The sequence below is a fragment of the Zootoca vivipara genome, chromosome 2 (assembly GCF_965207765.1).
Source record: "Zootoca vivipara chromosome 2, rZooViv2.hap1.1, whole genome shotgun sequence".
Lineage (NCBI taxonomy): Eukaryota > Metazoa > Chordata > Lepidosauria > Squamata > Lacertidae > Zootoca > Zootoca vivipara.
The window spans coordinates 82756416-82772001 of record NC_142584.1 but is presented as its reverse complement, the minus strand read 5'-3'; the positions used below and the strand labels follow the sequence as shown (position 1 = coordinate 82772001).

At 45.3% G+C, this 15586-nt stretch overlaps 1 protein-coding gene across 4 annotated transcripts in view; it reads right to left on the bottom strand.

Moving 5' to 3' along the window:
* CHCHD6 (coiled-coil-helix-coiled-coil-helix domain containing 6) overlaps positions 1-15586 on the bottom strand; it is a 212064-nt gene that overhangs the window by 191828 nt on the left and 4650 nt on the right. For all 4 annotated transcript variants that reach the window (XM_060271405.2, XM_088662345.1, XM_060271406.2 and 1 more), the window contains exons 2-4: positions 10516-10639; positions 8411-8480; positions 7590-7734 (exon numbers count right to left, since the gene is read on the bottom strand). In XM_060271405.2, the coding sequence (XP_060127388.2) occupies positions 7590-7734; positions 8411-8480; positions 10516-10639 (339 nt within the window). The remainder of the gene's footprint in view (positions 1-7589; positions 7735-8410; positions 8481-10515; positions 10640-15586) is intronic.

The window sequence follows — 15586 nt, the reverse complement described above, 5'->3', positions numbered from 1 at the left end:
TTTATACCGTGTGCCAGGGCGGTCTCTGCAGAAGAGACAGCCAAACTGTTTGTGGATCACGTATTCAGACTGCATGGATTACCCTTAAGGGTTATTTCGGATCGTGGCCGCCAATTTGTTTCCAGGTTCTGGCGGCGGCTCATGAACCTCCTGCAGGTGGAGGTCAGCTTGTCGACGGCTAGACACCCGCAGACCAATGGACAGGCGGAGAGGGTCAACGCCATTCTGCAGCAGTACCTGAGATGTTACGTCAGCCAGAGGCAAACGGACTGGGTGGATCGCCTGCCACTGGCAGAATTTGCCTACAACAATGCGGTGCACGTCTCCACAGGGGTGTCGCCCTTTAAGGCCAATTACGGGCGTGACCTCAGATCTTTCCCAGAGAGGGAGGGGGAGGAGGAGGAGGAAGGCCCACAGGCTGAGGATTGGGCAGAGGAACTGGAGACGGTGCACCAGCAGCTCAGAGAACACTTGGAGAGAGCCAAGGAAGCGTACAAGAGGGGGGCAGATCGCCACAGGCGACCGGGGGAGGTCATTAGGGTGGGGGACAAAGTTTGGTTGTCCTCGGAGGGCCTTCCCATCAGAGGGCGATGCAAAAAGCTGGCGCCCAGAAGGTTGGGCCCCTTCACGGTCACGCAACAGGTCAACCCGGTGGCATACAGGCTGGCACTGCCAGAGGACATGAGGGTGCACCCAGTGTTTCATAGATCGCTGCTGTCGCCGTACAGGGAAAGCAGCAGGCTCCGAGACAGCGAACAAACCCCTGAGGGAGGGGGGGAGAGGGAAGGCAGGGAGCAACTCAATGAGGCCACAGCCATCCTGGATTCAAGGTGGGGGGTGGGGGGACTGGAGTACCTCATGGCATGGGAGGATGCTCCACCGTCCCAGAATGAATGGGTCCCAGCCACTCAGATACAGGAGGAATTCCTGGTAGAAGAATTTCACGCCCTCTTTCCCCATAGACCCAAGCCCTGGCACATGGAAAGGGAGGGGGAGGGGGAGGAAGCACGGGAGAGCAGTTCACCATGGCGCTGGGAAGCGGAGTTTGAGGAACCAGAGGATGAGGTATGGGTGTCACCGAGATCCACCCAGTCAGAGGAAGGAGCAGATTGGCAGAACATTTTTACCCCCACCAGCTCTGACGCCACAGACTTTTTGGGATTCCCGTCCTCCCAGGCGGAAGGGGGGGGCTTGCAGGACTGGGGGGAGGTGTTCACACCAACGGGCTCGGAAAGCACTGAGTTCTTAGGCTTCCAGTCGTCACCGACACCTGGGGGGGACCTGGGGAGGGGTGAAGGAGAGCTTGGGAGGGGGGTGGATGTGAGGGACAGGGGATATCGCGAAGTCCCTCCCCTCCTGAGTTCAAGCCAATCCCCGAGCACAGGGGAAAGCAGAGAGAGTTCCGATTCCAGTGGGGAAGCAGGAAGTCGTGTCCGAGGCTCAGGCAAGGTAGAGGAGCCAGGGTCCCAGGTGGGACAGGAAGGGGCGAATAAGGGCGGGAGACCCATCCCCCCAACTCCGGAATTACGCAGAAAGAGGAGGGGAAAGAGGATGGGTCTGCCAAAGCTTTTGTGTTGGAGAAAGACGCGCCAAAAGCCATTAGGAGGTTCTGAAACCGACTCACCACATCACTCCGTGTAAATAGCAATGACTTAAGCACTGTAAATACGCAGCACCAATAAAAGAATAAAATGCAGAGCTGCGTAGCGTCGTTACTCTGAAGTAGTCCACTCCGGCCACTGTGACAAAATAGAACCCTGAAAATGCTGTTAAAGCTTCGGGAGGCAAAACGAAAAAGAAACAAATTAATGCGGAAACACTGACTAGCTACTGATAATGTTTTGGTATGCTCAGATGAAGACCTCAGGATTTTCACGTAAAGATAAAACATCCAGAACATGTTTGGTCACTATTTACCACCTGAAGCCAAACCACTTTCCACACAAGTATTCTTTAGTAGGAGACAGAAGTGCTAGCAGCATCTAGACGTTAAGGCGACTTTCACCCTAAAAAATAGACAGTCAAAGAAGCAGATGCAGCAGAGAGGCTAACATTGCGGGCCTGTGAGTGTTTTCACAAAATTACACCACACTGTGTACAATGGAATGTGAACTGAGCACAGGTTTGTAGGCCAAGGTTGGAACTACACACCAGCTGCATCTGGACATCAGTGCAAAACTTCAGTTTCTGCTTTTGCTCAACTGCAGATCGTGGAATGGTGTGGTCTGGATTGACAAACTATGGTCCACATTAAATATGGATGGTTCCAAACAAGCCAACTTCAAACTGTGGTTTCTTCAGCAACTTATTTAAACCGGAGTTACTGTTAACCACAGCTCTGGATCCAGACAACTCAGCAAGTTCTGTTTAACCAAAAGCAAAAGTTTCTAAATTTGTCCTTGCAGGTGGACACCAGGCTTCTTCATGTTTAGCTCACCTCAGTGTCAGACAGTGCATCTGTGGAGTCTGAGAGAGCTATCCCCTGACAGAGATGGGGAAGCAGGGAAAGGAAAGTGACCTATGACTGAGTAGCATATTATGTAAAGTCCCTGAGGCGTCATAGTCCAGGACACATTCACCTTCAACAAGCATTCTGGGGAGGCTTTAAATACCCTTTCTTTCTGAGCAACGGTAAGAGGGCCTGAGCCATTGTTTCCCTTTTATTTTTCCACTTTTTCAGCAACAGCTTTTCTCTTTCTCTTCCCATTTGCCATTTTCCTCTTTCTTTCTTTCTTTCTTTCTTTCTTTCTTTCTTTCTTTCTTTCTTTCTTTCTTCCCTCCCCCCCTTCCATTGCTTTTCTGCTGTCCTTTTCCCAATTTCTTTTCCTTCCGATTCTCCCCTCCTTCTAACAGTTTAGACAACCAGCTATAAACAGCAAGAACCCATCACTTACTTTAAACCTTCCCTATGAGTGTGTGGACGCAGGCGGTGAGGAATTGTGGGCTTCTCCAGATTTGGCGAGAGTCTACCCACAGCAGAAACCCCATACATTTGCTGCAAAATGGACCCAATATTCCTGCTCCAAGCAAGAGCAGCATCTAGGTACAAGTCCATCGCTAGTGAGAGCTGGCAATCCAGGGGCTGAAGCAAAGTATGTGGCCTGCCCACTGAAAGCTCCTGTGGATGTCTTCATGGCTCATGGGGGGTGGGCAGGTTTGCCTTGAGCCCTGAACCCAACATAGGAGCTAGGGGTCCTTGCTGCAGGGGGTGAACATGGCTTGCCACTTTTATCCTGAGCCCCCAAATCCTTTTTGTTCACAGGAAAACATAGGGCAAAAGTGGGGAACTTGTGGTCAGCCATATGTTGTCGGACTAAAATTTCCATCATCCCTAAAAATTGGCTGTGCTAGCTGAGGCTGATGGGAGTTGACATCAAACAACACCTGGAGGGCCATAGATTCTCCATCTCTGGCACAGGGCAAAATCAAACCACTTTGTCATACTTGGAACCAACCCATTAGACTTTAGCCTACGTTGAGTACAGCTAACAAGGAACATCCCTGGTAGACCTTCATTCATTCATTCATTCATTCATACACACACACACACACACACACACACACACACACACACACACTTCTCCTTTGATAAAATAGTGGTTATCTGAAGTGGCTGGACATCTTTTTTATGCTGGTACATCCCTCTGTAAGAGGGAGATAACCTAGTTAGTTCACTGCTGTGAGTGCTCTTATAAGGGAAACAGAATTGTATCACTTTGTCTGTCTTTCTTAGATTGCTTTTAGAGCTAGCTTTCCTGCTTCTTTGCCATCATCATATTTGTTTTTGGAATGCCTTTGATTGTTTTTATTATTTTTCTGATTTCTTCTTCTTCTGTAATCTATCTTGGAATCCTATTTCAGGGGAAATATGGAACATACACGTAGTTGCTTATAATATATCACTGCTCATTTTAGATTTGTTTTTACTCAATTTCACAGTGGTGAGTTGCTGGCCTGTGAAATGTTTGAGACTGCTGTTTCAAATTATTGCTCTTTATTGAAATATGATACTTGATTCAACTGTTGCTCTTACATAAGCTGCCTTGTGAGGGCCTTGCCCTAAAAAAGAAAAAAAACAGCCGAAGAAACAAATAAATAAAATTAAATCAGGTTCCTGTGATGTCCTCAGGGTGAAAGGGAGGGAGAGCATGCTCAGCTACCTCCCTTCAGTTCTAAACCTATTGTGAGCCTGGGCTTTTTGGTTTGGACAGTTAAGGAAACAGAAATGTGTGAAAGTTCATGAGTTACCCTCTCCTATGGCTACTCTCTCCCAAAACCCCTATGGGACAACCAACCATCCCTTTTGACTTCCCTGCCATTGCTAAATAAGTTTACAAATCTATTCAAGCACCATGGAAACAAAATAAAAAAATTCCTTCCAGTAACACCTTAGAGTCCAAAGGAAAATATAAGTCAATGATGTGCTTCACTTGCAATGTTGATTCTGAAGCACAGAGCTTGACCCTTTCAGTATTGGCAGAGAGGAAGGTCAGGGTTGAACATAGGCAAGCCTGACTAAACCTATAGTGCATTTGCAGAGCACTGTATTTTTACATTTGGCACAAAAAGAGTATTCTATATGGTTAATGCTGTGAAAGAGAACCCTGAAGTACCCCAAATCAGTTTTACCCCAAATCAGCAACAGAATCTGAAACACAGAGTGTCTTAATATAGTCTCACTGCTTCTCTGGCTTCCAAGCTAGTTTCCTTCTCCGCCTGTCTTCAAGCAAAGGGCCTCTTTTATGAAATAAGTAATTAATTATGCCCAGAAGTCTGGTGACTCTCGGTTTGCAGCCTATTCTACGATCCCAGGGAAGCACACGGGGCAGTAAGACCGAGCCATCGCTTTGCACAGATACTAATAATAATAAAAGTCAGTGGATGAAAACCGTAAAGAACACAGATTAAACACCAAATGGCTTTCAACGCAATCAAAGCAAAATCGTTTAAAATATACGGCCATTGTATTCAGATTTATGGCCCGAGAGTGGCAAAGTGAAGAAGGAATATTGCTGCTGTAACCGAGGTGCCTGTTCGAGGAGAGAGTATTAATGACTGAATTACTGTTACAGCAAGGGCACAGGGTGTCTCCGGGTGACCTTTCCAATGATACATGGTATGACCTTCAACTCCCAATAGTTCAGAAGAAGCCATAGGCTGACCACTGACATATCATTCTTTCCCAGCGCACCACTATGCAGAAGGGGACCTGAATGCCTGCTGCTTCTGGCTTTCACGTTAATTGTATTTATTTATTTATTTATTTATTTATTTATTTATTTATTTATTATATTCAGTTATATCCCACCTTCCAGGATACTCAGCTGCCCTCTGCCCCCCTCTGCACAGGCCTGATGTAGGGTACGACTTTGGTCACACGGCAAAGCAGAAACGTGAGAACTGGTAAAGAACACTTTCTTACCATAATTTAAGACTTTTGAAGGTGGAAAGTAGATTGGATAAATTTTCATCTTTGAAAAATAACTCACTGGGAATGTCTTGGCAAGTCTCATTAAAATAGACAGCAGTAACAGACAAGCACAAGATGTGAATTGTGCCTTAATCAGCGGTTTTTACAGATTTTCATTTTGGAGGAGCAACTTTCCTTTTGTCAGAAATATGACTAGTTTACTAGTCCTGACCCAGCATTGTGTAACTGTAATAGGGGCATGCAGTCTTGCTATGGGGAAAAAGACTGAGTAGTACATTCTGTACTAGAGAGCCTGACATAATTAAAATTTAAATGATGTACACTGAAGTTCTGATCATCCTTCTGGGGGTTTCTTTCAGCTTCTACAGATTGCAATCTGAGTTGCTGTAAAAATCTGTGAAAACCACTTGACCAAACACTATGGTTGTAAAGCACGGATACAGATACAGACACACACAAAAAAAACCTGACAGCTCTATAATACTTCTTCCAAATCACTGAAAAGCCCAGCCAAAGTCATCACTTAATGAATGACTGCAGGGTATTTGAAAGAGGTTTGAGCAACACCAACATTAGTTTGTCTGAATAATGTATGCATCCAATTTTCATTAACTTCAGCGTCATCTTACCAACAGTGTCTCAATACAAATAAGCATTCATGGACACTGTTCAATAAGGACGAAAAATGCTTTTTACCCAGTGTTGAGTTAAAACCCATTTCATTTGCATTAGGAATTCTCACAGCAGAGAATTTTCAAATCCATGTTAGTCGGTCTGTATTTCACTTAAGGCCGTGGTTAATATAAATTAGGTTAACATACTTTCCAACATTCCAAGCAAGTGACTTTTCACTTTGTAGCCTCCACCTCCTGATTAAGCACTTCTGAAATTCAGGATTCGTACCCTGAAATTATTTATCTACCGGTATATACTTATATAGTAGCATCATCATCCACGTACAGAGCACTTTATAAAGAATGAAAGGATATTCCCTGCTTCTAACATGCAATGTCTAAGGGCCAAATCTCTGCGGCAGCTTATTTCAAGGCCTCTCTCTGGTCTAAAAAAGGTGGCCTTGTTTTCTGACTCTGCTGCCTGAATTACACCTACACAGCTCAGAATGACAGTCACAGCAGGTGCTGAAACTCTCCAATGATTTGACTTCAGCCCCAAAAGCACACTCTTCCATTGCCTCCTGAGACAGATGGATGCAAACAACGCAGGACTGCATATGTTTGCCACTCCTCGAAGCCCCTCTTACAATGTAACATAGCAGGGTTTAGAAGCCCGCCAGCCTCCAAGAAAACTGTAGGTACTACCGAGATACTTGAAATGGCTCATCAGTGGTACCCTTAATTTTCTTAGAGGCAGGTGTCTCCTCTTCTTGAACTTTCTTCTCATTACTTATTAAGAGAATTTCCACAGGCTAGAGGCAAGCAAGAGCACTCTGCATAACTGTGGAGCCAACTCTCTGAATCAAGATTGCTCTGAATTGGGAAATAATTCACTGATCCCCCCCCCCTTACAATAGCCTGATAATTACATTTCACAAAAAAAGAAATTATCACCTCTCCAGAGCTGTAACAGCACTAACACTGCAGCTGCCAGGCATGATGTCTCACCCACCTTTCACCTGCCTCAGACATTCACTCCCTTCTTTTATTTAACTCCTTGTCAAAACTGCTCCTTTCAGATTAGACAGGAAAGATGCCATAAAAGAGGTGAGGAAACCAGGTGTTGGGTTTCAACTCCCAGCAGCCATAGTCCACATGGCCAATAGCCATCCCTATTTAGTGTATCTTCTTCTTAGAGTTATACAACTCAAGGGGAGATGAAAAAGATTTCATAGATAGCTGACTAATTAAATAAAAGCCTGTTTATAGACTAAACTGTTTATTAAACAAACTACACCACTTAGTATCATAAAAAAATCTCTAAACCGTTTGCAAAAAATAAAAACACAACATTCAATAAAAAATCATAAAAGCATGTAAAAAAACTGAACAAAACAATGTGTCACAAATGAAGCTGAGCTGCAAACAAAATAGGAAATCAAAAATTAAATGTCAGAGTCCAAGAAAGTATGGCTAAACTTTTAAGAAGCGTTTAAGGCCAGGAGGTGGGCGCAACCTCCCAAAAAAGCTTTTGTGATACTCACCAGCTGGGCTGCTTTCAGCTTCTCTTCATTGGTGGTATTTCTCTCCCGCTGGAGGCTCACATTCAGACTCTCGTTGGCTGCCTCCCGCTCTCTTTTGGCCAGTCGGAGTAGCTCCTCTTGGACCATTGCCTGCTCTTGCTCATACCTGTTGGGAGAAAGAAGGGCTCAGCAAATCCCTTTGGACTCCCAAATTAAGATGCAGCTCTCGTGGCCGGAACCATAGTGAGCAGAGTTACGCTCTACATGGCACAATCACCAGCTCATGGGACCAGGTCACCATTTTAATTTCTGGAGCACAGTGGTCGAGAAATGTAATTGAGCAATCCAATCAGAAGATGATGCACACACAATTGGCTCTAGCCAATCATTCTAGCATTCAGCTGTTCAATGACACCACCACTACGCCCCCTCACCCCCGCCCAGGAATAGATTTTAATATGCCATCTTATAGATCATACATGCCCAAGTACTCTGATACTCAGTAATACCAGGAGTGAGGAAATTTTTCATTGCCTTAAGGCTGGGTGGAGAACAAATGTTGCAGGACAACCACCCCATCAACCCTGAGCATTGTCCAAGCTGCTTAGGTCTGATGGGAGTTGGAGACCAATAACATATTGGTCAGGATCACAAGTTCTCCACCTCTGTCCTAAAGGTTGGGTTGGACCTGCGGTAGCACAAAAGCAACGGGAGACAATTTCAACTCTCCTGTCCACTGCATTGTTCCCACCAACCACGAAACAGTAGCACTGCACAATGTAAATGACCTCAAAAGAACAGAGAAATCTGGATCTTGATCTTATGATGCAAGTGTATCTCACCTCTTGTACAGATCCTCCTCTGCTTCAGAGGGTTTTCGGCCCAAGTTGTCAGCTGTTGGTGGATGGATCTCTGGAGAAAAGAAAAGAAGAATGCAACTAATGTGGAATAAAAAGTTGCCTCTCTCCTTGATTAATTAAATATATGATGTATAAAAGGGCAGAGATGTAACGTTCCAGCAAGTCACTGAGTTAAATTAGCAATGGTCTACGATTAAGTGAAAATCTTTGTTAAATCATGAAGACTGAATAAATTGTTCCTGTAACTATGACACGGAACAAGGCAGGTTGTGTGGAGTTGATCTTTAAAGCAGAGGGGCTCTTACAATTATTATTTTTTAATCCACAACTAGACATTGTGGGGGACAGCTAATCAGCTCATTTTCAACCAGTAAAGAACTGATTCACTAGCTTAGAAATCATTCCAGATCCCTTAAAACAACAAGATTAAGGCTCCTGAAGGGACAACTGACAGATGAGCCAAGAATGCATGTTTAGGGACTACAGAGGAAATCAAGAACCAGCTGACTTAGGTAAGCAAACCACTCACGAGAGACCGTTCTTTGAAACAAGCCATTAAGCAGGGAATGAAACAGCTGAGCTCCATCAGAATTCCTCCACTTCTTTCTCACTGGTAACATCTGGAATAGGTTCATGAACCTCTGAACACACATAACTACATTACATGCTTATGGTACAATCCCTAAGCACCAAACATAATCAATCAAATATAACAGTAGTATTATGGTTGCTTTCGCCTACATTTTACTCTGTTTATTGGTGCATTTATATCTCACCTTTCTGCCAAGGAAACCATGGTAAAGGAATCCCCCACCCCCATATTATCTTCTGTGAGCTAGATTAAGATGAGAGTTGGTGGCTGGCCCAAGAGCACCCAGTGGACCTTATGGTCCAGCAGGGATTTGAATCCTAGTCTCTTCAGTCCTAGGTCAATACGCTAACAACTAAACCACACTGCCTTTCAATGCTGTAGAGTAACAAAACATTTTAGAACTGTAGAGTTTGAAGGTACCCCAAGGGTCATCTAGTCTAACCCCCTGCAATGCAGGAATCTCAACTAAAGCATCCATGACAGATGGCCATCCAGCCTCAGCTTAAACACCTCCAATGAAGATGAGTCCACTATCTTCCAAGGGAGTCAGTTCCACTGTTGAACAGCTCTTACTGTCAGAAAGTTCTTCCTAATATTTGGTCTGAATCTCCTTTCTTGTAACTTGAAGCCATTGGTTTGGGTCCTACTGTCTGGAGCAGGAGAAAACATCTGCTCCATCTTTCATGCGATAGGTATTTGAAGATGGCTATAATATCTCCTCTCAGTCTCCTTTCACCCAGGCTAAACATACCCAACTCCTCAACCATTCCTCATAAGGCTTGATTTCCAGACCCTTTATCATCTTTGTTGCCCTCCTCTGCACACATTCCAGCTTGTCAATATCCTCCTTAAACTGTGGTACCCAGAACTGTATACGGTACTCCAGGTATGGTCTGACCAAGGCAGAATAGAGTGATACTCTTACTTCCCTTGTTCGGGACACTATACTTCTGTTGATGCAGTCTAGAACAGCGTTAGCTTTTTTTTGCTGCTGCATCACACTGTTGACTTATGTTAAGCTTGTGATCCACTAAGACCCCTGGATCCTTTTCACATGTACTATTGGCAAGCCAGGTGTCTCACCCCCCCCCCCCCCACACACACATCTTATATTTGTGCAGTTGGTCCTTCCTACCTAAGTGTAGACCCTTACATTTGTTCCTATGGAAATTCATTTTGTTAGTTTGGGCCCAGTTCTCCAATGTGTTAAGGTCATCTTGAATCCTGATTCTGTCTTCTGTGGCATTGGCCACCACACCCAGTTTGGTATCATCTGCAAGTTGGATGAACATCCCCTCCACTCCTTCATTCAAGTCATTTATAAAGATGTTGAACAACAATGGACCCAGAACATGTGCCCAGTTAAATGGAAATAGAATGTACAAAGTCACTGCTACCTTAAAAATGCTGATGCATTGATGAAACACAAGTGTGCTTTGAAAAGGGAAGCCAGTCATAGGTCACCCATGAGTACTGCAAAAATTCAGCACTATACCTGTAGACGTCTTACATTTCCCTTCTGTAGATTGTGACAAAGGATGCGGAGACAAGGACGGTGATCGCTGATCCCTTTTAGGTTGGAAAGGTTCCTTCATTCGTTTCACCACATCTTCAGAAAGCTAACACAATTTTAAAAGCAGAGAGGAAGAAAAAGAGAGACTACTTGTATTACAGTGGTATCTCTAGTTATGAACTTAATTCGTTCCAGAGGTCAGTTCTTAACCTGAAACTGTTCTTAACTAGAAGCGTGTTTCGTTAATGGGGCCTCTTGCTGCTACTGCTGCGCCGCCAGCACACAATTTCCGTTCTCATCCTGGGGCAAAGTTCTCAACTCGAGGTAACTCTTCCAGGTTAGCGGAGTTTGTAACCTAAAGCATTTTTAACCTGAGGCATTTGTAACTCGAGGTACCACTGTACAGTGTGTGTGTATCTTAGAATTTGGACGAATCCCCAAGCTAACTGTTGGAGATCAAGAAATCATAATTCATGTGCTGCGGACGTCATTGTGACGTTGACCTATGGTATGCTGGAGGTGAAATAGTTAAGCGGGTTACCCAATAAGAACCCAAGGGGGTGGGGTCAGCGGGACTATAAAACCAGCCCTGAGGGGGAGTTCAGTTTGTTGAGGGTTCAGAGTTCAGTTGGGATTGGAGTGGGAGTTGAATTGCGGGGGAGTCTGTGGGTAGGTTGAGTTAGTGTAGCGGAATATAAGCTGAGTCAGTAACAGTTAGATGCTAGGAAGGGTGGAACGGGATGCAGGAAGGAGGTTGGGTTAGGGCAGGGGTCCCCAGACTACGGCCCGGGGGCCGGCTGCGGCCCAATTGGCCTGCCAATCCGGCCCGCGACGACCCCCGCCGCCCGCTCTTATGGCGCGCAGCGCGGCAGCGCTCTTCTAGGCCGGGAAAAAAGCACCGAAAATCCTTTGTGCACATGTGTATGGGCCTCTCCCAACCCGGAAGAGGTCATTTCTGGTGCACTTCCGGGTCAGGGGAGGCCCATACGCATACGCACAACGGATTTTCGGCACTTTTTCCACCCTGGAAGCGCGCCGCCGTGCCAGTAAGCGCCCGTGCGCATGTGCACGGGCGCGCACTCCCCCGCCCGCCGGCCCGCACAGGCGCGCGCTCCCCCGTCCTCCGGCCCGACGCGCGATCGGCGCGGTGGGAACCGGCCCAAACGCCGGTAAGTCTGGGGACCCCTGGTTTAGGGAGTGTTAGCAGGTATGGGAAGGTATAGGTCAGTATAGGCACCAAGTGTTTATAATTGACTAAAGACTGTTTAGGAAACCACACGGTTGTTAAACTGCAATAAATAAACAGAAATTTTATGTTCCAATTTAACCCTGACTGGACTCAGGATTTTATCAGGTAGAGCCTTGTTGGTGGCAGCGGGAGATAAAGTGGTGGCACAGGGATCAATAGACCGTGAAACGTCCGGGGACCCTGTGTGATCGCCACAGTCATCTCTCTTTCTCATGTCTGGAAATTATCAGAGATGCAACACCTTACCCTTAATAACAAAAGAATGACAAGCACTCTAGAGGAAAATAATTATTCACTAGTCAAAATTTTAGCTTGCTGTCTGCTGCTAATGGGCTGCTATGATGTGTAGGGTATATAGTGATTTAAAAACAGTCCTAAAAAGACAGATTATTTTGTTGTATTATTTTTCTGTAAGCTACCGTGAGTATACCTGAAAGGTATACAGTAGAACCCCAAAAATACATTTAGGCATGAATAAGAAAGGGATTGCCTAGCAGGTATTAATTTGTCATGTTGACACTCCTCAGGCAATGCTGTAAGTGTAAAGTTACCATCCTTGAGAATGTGCCCCCCCAAAGGAACTGAATATGCTAGAAAATGATTTTCTAAAAATTATTTTTAGAATATATTTGGAATTCTAGCCCACCCTACTCCTAGGGGTCTACGCACGTAAGAATTAAAATAGCAAGAGACAAGAATATCAAATAAACATATCATGATTACAGATATATTTGTTAGTGTGAAATTAAAAAGAAAAAGAAAAGCCTAATCCTTTTGCTGTAGATTGCTGAGGCTTCTTTAATAGAAAGCAAGAACAAGATTATCAAATCCCCCTTCCCCAAAAAAGGACTCTGCTGGATCAGGCCAATGACCCAGGAAGTCCAGCATCCTGTTCTCACAGTGGCCAGCCAAATGTCTATGGGAAGCCTGCCAGTAGGACCTTTAGCTGTGGACATGGGCATAGTCAATATTTCCTTTTAGGGGGCAGGCTTTACGTAACTGCAGGAACTGAGTTATCTGCAATGCAATCTGTCAGTTAGTTAAATGTTTTATTTATTTACTTGATGGGGGGGCAGCTGCCTGGTTACGCCCATGGCTGTGGAGCCCGAGCACAGCCATCATGGTTAGTAGCTGTTGGTATTAAAGGGTTAAGTTATACTAGTCGCTCTAAACACTGAGCAGCTGAACCTAATTAAACATCCGGGAATGTTTGACAGCCTGTATAAATAGTCAGTTCCTTGCAAGCGTTTTTTCTCTTAGGAGCGTTTTTTCTCTCAGTAGTGTTATCTCTTAGTTTTGGTTGCTGTGTGTAGGAGTGATGCCTCAAGTTTGTGCACTGAGGCACAGTTTTGTTTAAGTTTTACTTGGCCAGAGATGAAGAATGTCTGCCTTATCTCCTGGCTACGTTTTTGTAAATAAAGCCTTTTGAGTTTGCAACCTGCTCCAGAGTTCCTGAATTAACTCTTGTTGACTCACCTTACTCTTTGCCGTTGTGCTAAAAAGCTCTGCTGAAAGGGAAGATTTACGTCTGGAAGCGCGACTGGACCGGTAACTTTGTTTACTTAAACACAAGCTAATTAAAGCTTATGGACAGGTTATGGTCAGTGCGTGAAAAGAGATAAGGTTTGAAGTCCAGAGTGATTTATGAAAGGACTGGAGCGAAGCCAAGAAGAGGTTGCCAGCAAAGGGGAAAGCAAAAGAAAGCAGCTTGAGTCCTGCAATGTGCTGAAAGTTTTAAAGAGGCACTGTGCAGTTTTGAACTCGCTGGAAGACGCCTGCAGGAGCCACCTCATTAGCTGGGAAGCAAGCAAGCAGTCTACAAGTGTGTGAGTATTTTTTCCTAAACCCCAGGGAGGATGGCACAGCCCCAGGAAAGTTTTATAGTCCCCTTTTCAAGGCTGAATGGGAAAAATTGGCAGGACTGGAAGGCCAGGGTGAGGGTCTGGCTGCAAGCTAAAGAGTTATGGGACTGTACACAGGCATCTCCTGTGGAGGCTGCAGAAGACGCTTCAGCAGCAGACAGGGCGATAGCTGCAGCTGCAAAGAGACGTGATCGTAAAGCTCAAGGTCTTTTAACGTTAGCGGTGGGCGAGGAACAAATGCCTTATGTAGCTGAGTTACAGTCCACGCATGAGGTCTGGACGACCCTGGAGCGGTTAAATTCCAGAAACACTGCTGGGGCCAGGATCCATGCCACGAGGACTCTGTTTGAGTTACGTCTGCAGCCGGGAGCATGTGTGAAAGAGCACATTGCCAAGATGGTCTCTGTCTTTAACCAATTAAGACAACTGAACATTCCTTTTACACAGGAGCAGCAGTCATATATTTTGTTGTCCTCTCTTGATAAAAGTTACCAGACTCTTGCTCTGACTCTGGAATGCATGAAAGCCAGTGACTTAACGCTGGAATATATTTCATCTAGACTTGCAGATGAACAGGATAAGAGACAAAGAGAAAAAGGCTTGTCTGAAAGGGGAGGCTGTGCTGTGCCCAGGAGTGGGGGTGCAGAGCCTGAGAACACAGTGAATGCCTTTGCAGTTAGACGCTGCTACCGCTGTGGTTCTCCCTCCCACTTAATTAGGAATTGTCCACGTGATGCAGGCCAGGACAACTTCAAAGCCGTTGCCCCTAGTTACCAGATAAGGAGTTCCAGAGGACGGCGGAGACGAGGAGGAGGGCGTGGCCAAGCCCACAGCTCACAGCACATAGCTTCAGCTATGGCTTTAAGGGGAGCTCGTGACTGCAAGAGTGATCAACGGTGGATTATTGACAGTGGTGCATCCCATCACCTGGTGGCGCCATCTAGTGTTCGTTTGAAAAATTGCAGGCAACTTCAAACTCCAAAAATTGTCAAGATGGCTGATTCATCCACACGTTCTCTAGGATCCGTAGGCACAGTGTTCCTGACCTGTTTGAACACAGAAATTGATGCCTATGTGCTAGAGGGGATGAAAGGGTGTATTTTGTCTGTATCAACACTTGACAGAGATGGGTTTAAAACTGTGTTTGAAAGTGGGTTTTGCACTATTTCCAAGGATGGTGTGTCTCTTTTACAGGTGGAGTGCAAGAATGGACTATACAGCTTTGAGACTAATTCTGATGCAGTTGAACAGGTCCAAGCTGGCTGTATAAACTCTCCCACTCATGATTATTGCGTTCATTTTTGGCACAGGCGTCTCGGACACATTAACTTCCAATACGTTAAGAGACAGCCTGAATTATCTGAAGGGTGTAAGCTAAACAAATGTACAAAGTTTTTGGATTGCACTGCTTGTAAAAGTTCGAAAATTCACAGGTGCAGCTATCCCAGGTCAGATAGGAAATCTGACAAAGCGTTTCAGCTTGTGCATATGGACTTATGTGGTCCGATGCCTACTGCTAGCTTCGGAGGTTCGAGGTTTGCGCTTTGTCTCTCAGATGACAAGACAAAGGTCACATGGTGTTTTCCAATTAAGACAAAAGGGGATGCTGCTGAAACAGTTAAAAATTGGGTTCAAGCAGTAGAACTTGAATTTGGTACTAGAGTCCTTGCTTTTCAGTCGGACCGCGGTACGGAATTCACCGGGTCTGTGCTGCAAAATTTCTTTAAGAAAAAGGGAATTAAGCATCGTCTGTCCACCCCTTACTCACCCCAAGAAGGGGGCGTAGCCGAACGCAAAAATAGAGTTTTGCAAGAGTTGGCAAACTCTATGCTGTACGATGCGCAGCTACCTCAGAGTTATTGGGCGGAAGCTTGGACGACGGCCACTCATGTTTTGAACCGCGTTTATAATTCTGTTATAGACACCACGCCATATTTTGCTT